The 8,940-nt window shown below is 49.8% G+C and overlaps 1 protein-coding gene across 2 annotated transcripts; it reads right to left on the bottom strand.

Annotated features, from left to right (window-relative positions):
* Nucleotides 1-203: 203 nt before the first annotated feature.
* Nucleotides 204-5,560, bottom strand: LOC140189361 (glyoxal reductase). 2 transcript variants are annotated; one of them, XM_072246104.1, is made up of 2 exons: nt 5,515-5,560; nt 204-2,657 (listed from the first exon to the last, which is right to left on the bottom strand). In XM_072246104.1, the coding sequence occupies exons 1-2, from the start codon at nt 5,533-5,535 to the stop codon at nt 1,794-1,796; spliced, it is 885 nt and encodes a 294-aa protein (XP_072102205.1). In that variant the 5' UTR covers nt 5,536-5,560; the 3' UTR covers nt 204-1,793. The 2 variants fall into 2 exon arrangements, with proteins under 2 accessions (XP_072102205.1, XP_072102206.1); XM_072246105.1 differs by lacking the exon at nt 5,515-5,560 and adding an exon at nt 4,583-5,253.
* Between the last annotated feature and the right edge of the window lie 3,380 nt (nt 5,561-8,940).

The raw sequence follows: 8,940 nt of genomic DNA, 5'->3' as shown, positions 1-8,940 counted from the left end.
CAGAGAAGGAGTGTCAGGGGCGGGTACAGACACACCCAGCCCTGAGACACCAGGCAAGGTCATTTGATCCAAAACAATTGGTTTATTGATCATTACAGAATGTCTCTCTGATGCTTCCCGCTCCCTCCCCTCTCCTTTCCCCTATTCCCAACCACGATTCCCCTCTCCCTGCCCCCTTCCCACTCTCAGTCCACAATAGAGACCCAGATCAGAATCAGGTTTATCATCACTCACGTATGTCAGGATTTATTTTCGTGTGATAGCAGTACAGTGTGATACATAAAATTACAGCAGTACTGTGCAAAAATCTTAAGCACCTGAGGCCTTTTCCACAAAACTGTAAGCGATCTTATGTATTTATATTTGTGTAATTTTAAATTATGCTTTATTTTATTGTGTTTTTGTGCTGTATCAGACTCAGAGTTACAAGTTCTTGTGCACACAAAATGACAGTAAACAATCCTGAATTTCTCTATCGTGGTTGCCTTGTAGTTCTTTACAAAAATTACAGTGGATTGAATTAGATTTTGATGTCCTGGAACATTTTGGGCTGAGACCCTTCACCAGGACTGAACAGGAAGGTGGAAGATGCCAGGTGGGGGGAGTGGGCGAAGGAGGACAGCTCGAAGGTGAGAGGTGAAGCCAGGTGGGTGGAAAGTAACGGGCTGGAGAGGAAGGAGTGTGATAGGAGAGGAGAGTGGACCGTGGGAGAAGGGAAGGAGAAGAACCTGGGGAGGGGGGGAGGGTGATAGGCAGATGAGGAGAAGAGGTAAGAGGCCAGAGTGGGGAATAGGAGTAGAGAATTTAAGATTTTTTTTACCAGAAGGAGAAATCGATATTCATGCCATCAAGTTGGAGGCTACCCAGACGGAATATAAGGTGTTGCTCCTCCAACCCGAGGGTGGCTTCATCTTGGCACAACAGGAAGCCATTGACTGGCATGTTGGAACAGGAATGGGAATAGGAATTTAAATGTTTGGCCACTTCTGGCGGATGGAGCAGAGGTGTTTGACAGTGGTCCCCCAGTTTACGACGAGTCTCACCAATGTAGGGGAGGCCGCAATCAATACAACAGACAACCTCTTCCCTCTTCTCACCTCCCCCTGGTGTCTCTCCTCCCCTTTCTCCCATGGTCCGGTCTCTCCTATCGGATTCCTCCCTCTCCGGCCCTTTACCTTTCCCACCCACCTGGCTTCACCCATCACTTTCTCGATGTGGGAGCCATGTATCTATTTTCTGTCTGTCTGTCTCTGCTGTATTCTGCGTTGTGTTTTTAATCATGGGTTACGGTACTTTGTCACGGGGTTGGGGTCTGGTAGAAGCCAAGAGCACAGTCACGTGCACACAGTTTTGTGCTGTTAGTTTAGTTACAGAGGGGTGAGCAGCGAATGGAGATTTTTTATTGACCACTAATTCTGCTGTTGTTACGCTAGTATTGTTAGGTTTTAATCACTATTTTTGATCATTTGGTTTTGTAATAAAGGATCGGAACATACATTTTTTGATTTGGAACTGTTATTTGGACACATTGTTAATTCCCTCACTCAATCTCTCAGCAGTTGTGACTCCTTGATCAAGTACTTGTGACACCAGCCATCCTCCTTCTCCTCAACCCATGCCCCCTGCCAACTTTTTATTCCCCCTTCCTTTCCAGTCCCGAAGAGGGGTCTCGGCCCAAAACATCAGCTGTTTTCTCATTCCCATGACATGCTGGAGATTAAGGTGCAGTGTGTCCAAGGCCTTGTGAGCAAGACGGACTGACCAGGTGCTGTGAGCCCAGCGAACGCACACGCTCACACCACGAGCCGGGGATCCCAGCAGTACCACGTGTCTGAGTGCATCCGCTTCAGGACCCCCATGTCCTCCTCGCTGAGAACAAAATCGAAAAGCTGGATATTCTGGGCAATCCGCTCGGGATGCGACGACTTGGGAATGACACCAATCTCTTGCTGCAGGGCCCACCGCAGAAGCACCTGGGCCGGAGTTCTGCTGTAGCTGGCGGCCAGGGCTTGGACCGTGGGCTCTGTGAGCAGGCAGCCGGTGCCCAAGGAGGAGTAGGCCTGCAAATGGATGCCGTTGGCCGTGCAGAAGGCCAGGAGCTCCTCCTGCACCAGCCGGGGGTGATATTCCACTTGGAGCACAGCTGGCCTGACCTGACAGCTGGCCAGGAGTTCTTGCAGGTGGCCCACCGTGTAGTTCGACACTCCGATGGCCCGGAAGGCCCCACTGCCATAAAACCTCTCCAGTGCCTGCCAGCTTTCTTGGCGCCAGGCTGGATGGTGGGCGTCTTCGCTCTTGTGGCCCTGCTTGCCAGGCCAGTGGATCAGGTAGAGGTCCAAGTACCCGCAGTCCAGAGCCTCCAGGCTCCGCAGGCAGCCTGCCTTCGCCTCGCGCCCGTGGTCCCTGGGGGACAGCTTGCTCGTGATGAACAGGTCCTGCCGGGACAGCCCGTGCCGGGGGAGGAGGTCCCTCAGGGCTTTGCCGATGTCCGCCTCGTTCTGGTAGACGCTGGCCGTGTCGAAGGAGCGGTAGCCATGCGCCAGAGCCGCGTCCAGCGCCTGGTACACGGCCTCATACCCCCTCAGCTTGAAGGTGCCCAGCCCCACCAGAGGCATCTCGACGCCATTGTTCAATCGCACGCTCTTCATTGCTCTCACCTGAGCGGAACAAGAAATACTTTCACCAGGCTGGCTTCTGTTTATTTACTTAGAGTGCAGAGGTAGCCTCCAATTCAACCCTGACTTCATCACGGGAGAATTCACAATGACCCACATAAACACTGTAACCACAGATTAAACAGACCGTTTTCCCTAAAGTAAAAGAGGCTGGGACGTTACCTTACAGGTTTATAAAATTAACAGGGGTGGAGAATTAGGCCATTCAGCCCATCAAATCTGCTCGGCAGTTCCACCATGGCTAACTTATTAACCTTCTCAATCCCATTCTCCTGCCTTCTCCCCGTAACCCTCGACACATTAATCAACCTCCGCCTTAAATATACCCTGTGACGTGGACTGCACAGAAGTCTGTGGCAATGATTTCCACAGATTCACCACAATCTGTCAAAAGAAATTCCTCCACATCTCTACAGGGACATCCTTGCATTCTGAGACTCTGGCCTCTGGTCCTAGACTCTCCCAATGCAGGAAATATCCTCTCCACATCCACTCTATCTGTGCCCTCTAGTCCTAGACTCCCCCACTGTAGGAAACATCCTCTCCACATCCACTCTATCTGTGTCCTCTGGTCCTAGACTCCCCCACTATAGGAAACATCCTCTCCACATCCACTCTATCTGTGCCCTCTAGTCCTAGACTCCCCCACTGTAGGAAACATCCTCTCCACATCCATTCTATCTGTGTCCTCTGGTCCTAGACTCCCCCACTATAGGAAACATCCTCTCCACATCCACTCTATCTGTGCCCCCTGGTCCTAGACTCCCCCACTATAGGAAACATCTTCTCCACATCCACTCTATCTGTGTCCTCTGGTCCTAGACTCCCCCACTGTAGGAAACATCCTCTCCACGTACACTCTATCTGTGTCCTCTGGTCCTAGACTCCCCACTATAGGAAACATCCTCTCCACATTCACTGTCTGTGTCTTCTGGTCCTAGACTCCCCCACTATAGGAAACATCCTCTCCACATTCACTCTGTCTGTGTCCTCTGGTCCTAGACTCCCCCACTATAGGAAACATCGTCCTTCTCCTCATACTTCGATGCCCTTACTGAGCCCACCTCGTCCAAAGTTCCTGCTTTCAGCCCCTATCCCTCCAAGCCCTAGCCCTCCATCTACAGCACGGTGCCGAAGTGATCGCTGTTCGACCCTTGTCACAGTGTGTAAGGAGTTTGAACAGTACTGTGCTAAGTAGCCAGGACTTGCACAGTACCAGTGATTCCGAAATGTTGCGTGCCTCTGTCCGTAGTGAAGGAGAGCATCGTTTTGTTACAGTCCTATTAGACGCTACCAGATTGTAAGGACAATCTTCAGCATGGGGAGCAACATATGACCTGCGACAGGAACTCAGCAAGCTGTGGGTGGGGGCCAGGGGAGGAACCTTCCATGTCTCAAGTCCCAACCCTCCAAGGTGGCAGATCATTTTACAGAACTGACGAAGAGTCTGGGCCCGAAACGTCGACTGTTTACTCTTTTCCATCGCTGCTGCCTGACCTGCTGAGTTCCTCCAGCATTCTGTGTGTGCGGCTCAGGATTCCCAGCTCTGGAAAGGGGCAGAAGCCAGAATAAGAAGGTGGGAGGGCAGGGGGAAGAGGTGGAATTGAAGGTGAGACCAGGTGAGGAGGTAAGTGGGTGGCTGCGTGGGGTAGGGGAAGGTGAAGTGAGAAGGAAGGTGGCTGAAGTCAGAAGAATCTGATCGGAGAGGACAGTGGCCCATGGAACAAAGGGGGTCAGGAGGGGAGCCAGCAGGTGATGGGCAGGTGTAAAGAGAAGGGGTGAGAGGGTATCCACATGGGGAATGGAAGGAGAAAGGTTTATGCTACCTTCTTCAGACCTTTAGGGAGAAAGGGGGGAATAATTATCATTAGGATTGATGTGACCATTGTAAGGAGTGATTTACAGACCTTCTACTTATCGGTTGAAAGTGGCGGTCAGTCATTCGAACCATCTGGCTTTTTGCACACGGGACAAGATCAATAAAATATCATAAAGATTCAGGTACAAGCATCCAGAGAAACTCTGTCTTTTTCCACCAGAACACGAGGAAGGGAGTTGCCAGCCATAGACTGCCCAGAGTTGGAAGATTCTGGCCTCCAGGAGCATTCCGCCAGTAACAAGGTTACATAGAAACATAGAAAATAGGTGCAGGTGTAGGCCATTCGGCCCTTCGAGCCTGCACCGCCATTCAGTATGATCATGACCGATCATCCAACTCAGAACCCCGTATAAACCTTGTACCAGTTACGGATGGTCTCCCACCTCAAAGCACCGCTCGATACCCTGACTGCCCAGGGATCCAGCAATGAACTCAACCACCATAGTCATCCCTGACGGAGAATACACCAGGCCATCACCTGAGCACTTTACTATTTCATTTACACCTTCCCTTATCTCCTCCTTCCTCTGATCTTCTCCCTCTCCTTCTCTTCATTTTCTCCTTCACCCTCTCCTCTTTTCGTTCTCTCCCTCCTCTCATTTCCCAAGCACCTTCTTTCTCAGTCACTCCCTCTCTATCTGTCTCTCTTTTACTGCTCCCTCTTTCCCTCGCTCTCTCGCCTTCCTACCGCCTCCTCCTCCTCCTCCTCTCCCCTATCACTTCTCTGTTCTGCATTTCCCTCCCCTCCTCTATCACTCCTCCTCCTCTCTTCATCTCTCCCTCCCACCCTCCTCTCCCTCCATCTTTCTTTCCGTCCCTCCCTACCTCTTCCCTCTCATCTCCCTCCTCCATCCTTTCTCCCCGTTTTCCTCCTCCCTCCCTCTCCTTCCCTCCTCCGTCCTCTCTCTCTCTCCTCCCCCACTCCATCTCCCTCCACGCCTCCCGGCCTACTTCACTCACCTGACTCTCTACTCCGCTCATATCCGAAACTATCCCCGGCCCGGTGACGTACAGATTGACAGTCATGCGGTCCAATGAACTTCATCATGGGGAGGCGGGTGTAGGCGGAGGACCAATCCGCAATCACCCATATTTCCCGCAGTTCCTGCCCTGCCCAAGAGTGTGTTGATCATGAGAGCGCGTGCGACGCGGAGCCCTCTGGGAACTGTAGTCCAATTTGAGGCCTGTTTAAGGCCAGAACCTGTTTTTTCAAGGAAGAAATGTCTGGAGTTGGGACTGGGTCACCCTGGGTTTCTAAACCACCCCACTCTATCCTTTCACTTGCGAAAATAAAATAATATGTTGTCTGGGTACAATCTTTGAGCAAATCAGTCTGGATACAGGCCCACCAGCTCATCCAGATAGTCCCGGTTTCCTGTGTTCCTTCTCACCCCCACAGCACCATGTCCTTAACCAACAGCTTAGAGCGGTGATTCCCAATGGGGGAGGTTATATGTCCTTCTCACCCCCTCACCACCATGTCCCTGACTACCAGCTTAGAGCAGTGATTCCCAAAGGGGCAGTTTCATGTCCTTCTCACCCCCTCACCACCATGTCCTTAACCAGCAGCTTAGAGCGGTGATTCCCAAAGGGGGCAGTTACATGTCCTTCTCACCCCCTCACCACCATGTCCGGGAGAGGTGGGATATCTGCAAAGGGGGCAGTTATATGTCCTAAGGGGGTGTGTGGGAAAGTAGAAATCTACAGGGGGCGTTCAAGATTCTTGGGTGGAGAGCAGTAAGTGACACAAGACCTGACTGACTCTGTCAACTTGCTGCTGTTGTCAACATCCGATACGCATTCACATTTGATGTTAAATTTACTTTAATCTAGCCCCATTAATGATGGATAAATACATATGGCGTGATCTCAATCAGGCTGAATTCTAATCCTGCCGAGAAACAGAAACTATAGAAAGTGCGTCAGTACGATGTTACATATCTAGAGTATGGTTTCATTCCATTCCTGTCCAGTCAGCGACATCCCATGCGTCTTATTTGTGATACTGTACTGTCTAATGAAGACATGAAACCATCAAGATTGCAGGAACACTTCTGTAGCAGACACCCTGAAAAGGCTACTTGTGGCATTACTCAATTCCAGAAGATGAAAGAAGCATTTAAAAAGTGTTACACACTCGAGTCATTTGCCAAGAAAGCTAAACATGGCCCTGACAGTGATCTCATTGCTTCTTATAACATTTCCAAAATGACAGCAAAGTGTGGGAGATCTCATACAATTGGTGAAAGATTAATAAGGCCTACTGTATCAGAAGTGCTCACCACTGTTCTCAAGATGGATATCAGTATTTTAAAATATTTTCTTTCCTCTGAGTAATGTTCTACCAGTCTGTTGTCACCAGTACAATCTTCTATGTGGTGGTGTGCTGGGGCAATGGCATCAACATGGGTGATGCCAACAGGCTCAATAAACTGATTGGAAAGGCTGGCTCTGTTATAAGAGTCAAACTGGACTCACTGGAGCTTGTGTTAGAACAAAGGACCCTACAGAAAATCCTGACAATTCTGTGCAATGTTTCTCACCCTCTGCATGCCACCTTGGCTGAACAGAGGAGCACTTTTAGTAACAGACTAAGACAACTGTGCTGCTATATGAGGTCATTCTTACCCTCGACCATTAGGCTCAATAATGAGTCAACCTACAGCCGGAGAAGTGATCTTAGACTGTTTAAGGTAACTTATTTTTTATTCTTTCTTACTTCTCTTCTAATATTTGTATATCTGTGCACTTATAATCTACTGTGACACTGTATTTTACTTTGGAATCAATAAAGTATCTATTGATTATCCAATAACTCTGTAACTCATTGTATTGATGAAATGAGTGAAGACAACTATGCACACAGCTACAGAAAACAGAGTTTGGGATACAAATGGGTGCATCAATTGTGCAAGGCAATGAGGCATTGCTAATGGCATATGTATAGTTTATCAAAAATGAAAAAGTTTATGAAGAGATTCTCTTCAGTAAAATGTTAAAAAAAACAAATCTCAGCGTAGAAACAATCTACGGCAAGCTCAAAATGTATATTGAGGATAAAAGTATTCTGATTAGCGACATGATTTCTTGTGCAACAGGTGGAAGACCATATATGACCGATCACCATGCTGGTTTATGAAAAAGGAAATTCCAAGTCTGTTTACAATCCACTGTGTAATTCACCATCAACACCTCGCAGCCAGAAACCTCAGCCAGTGACCTTTCTCACGCATGACTCTTGAAATATCTGCTATTAACAAAATTAAAGCTTACCCATTGAATAGCAGAACATTTCGACAGTTATGCCAAGTTAATGATGAAGGGTTTGAACGCTTGTTTCTTCACACTGAAGTGTGTTCACTGTCAAGTGGCTGCTGCTTCAAAAGTTTCTTGATCTTTTTGACAAGGTTGTGACCTGGCACTCACCCCTTTGGAATCTTCCTCTTCCTGCTCCTTCACTGCACTTTCGCAGACTGCACTGAGAGTTGGTGGCAAGCTCGTGTTCCAAGACCAAAGTTAGGACAGCCATCATCCGTGAGGTGCGGTTTTCAGATGATACGGCATCGAAGTCACACACTGAAGGGGGACTCCAACAACCGGTTAACCGCCTCGACCAGGCCTGCAAAGAGTTTGGGTTAACCATCAGTCTGAAGAAGACGAACAGCATGGCACAGGGTGCAGAACCTCCCCCAGACATCACCATTGATGGTTGCTCTCTTGATGTAGTCGACTCCTTCACCAGCTCCCTGTCCCCCGCAGCGGAGGTGAACAGCAGGATTGCCAAAGCTGCAGCTGTCGTGGCCAGACTGAACAAGAGCGTGTGGAACAATGGCCAGCTGACAAAGAAGGCCAAACTGCATGCGTACCAGGTGTGTGTGCTCAGCACTCTCCTCTACGCCAACGAGGCTTGGGCGCCATACATCGGCCAAGAAAAGAGGCCAAGCTCCTTCCACCTAGGCTGCCTCAGGCACCTTGTACATCCCCTGGCAGGACAGAATCACCAATCAGAGGTTCTGCAGTGGGCTGACACCTCAGCGTCCACTACTCAGCCACAGACGCCTCGCACGGTTGGGCCAGGTCAAGCGGATGGACCAGGGACGCATTTCCAAGGACCTGCTGCGTGGTGAGCTGAGTGCGGGTTACCGCCCACGAGGAAGACCCATGCCTCTGCTACGGGGATGTCTGCAAGCACGACATGGAGCTGGCAGGCATCGACCTCAACACATGGGAGGAAACAGCTGAAGACAGCAGATCGGATGAGAGGCCAGTGTGAATGAGGAGAAGGAGGAGCAGATGGGAAGGGAGGTAGGGGATGGACGAGGGGAAGGAGGAGCAGATGGGATGGGAGGTAGGAGGTAGGTGGTGAATGAGGGGAAAGAGGAGCAG

Source organism: Mobula birostris, chromosome 28, assembly GCF_030028105.1.
Source record: "Mobula birostris isolate sMobBir1 chromosome 28, sMobBir1.hap1, whole genome shotgun sequence".
Taxonomy (NCBI): Eukaryota; Metazoa; Chordata; class Chondrichthyes; order Myliobatiformes; family Myliobatidae; genus Mobula; species Mobula birostris.
Note: the sequence above shows the minus strand (reverse complement) of the source record. Positions and strands in the feature narration are given on the sequence as shown.

Coding starts and splice junctions, on each gene's coding strand:
- LOC140189361 (XM_072246104.1), bottom strand. CDS start 5,535: ATGAGCGGAGTAGAGAGTCAG. Junction 2,658..5,514: donor TGAGCGGAGTAGAGAGTCAG/GTGAGTGAAGTA, acceptor TGTTCCGCTCAG/GTGAGAGCAATGAAGAGCGT.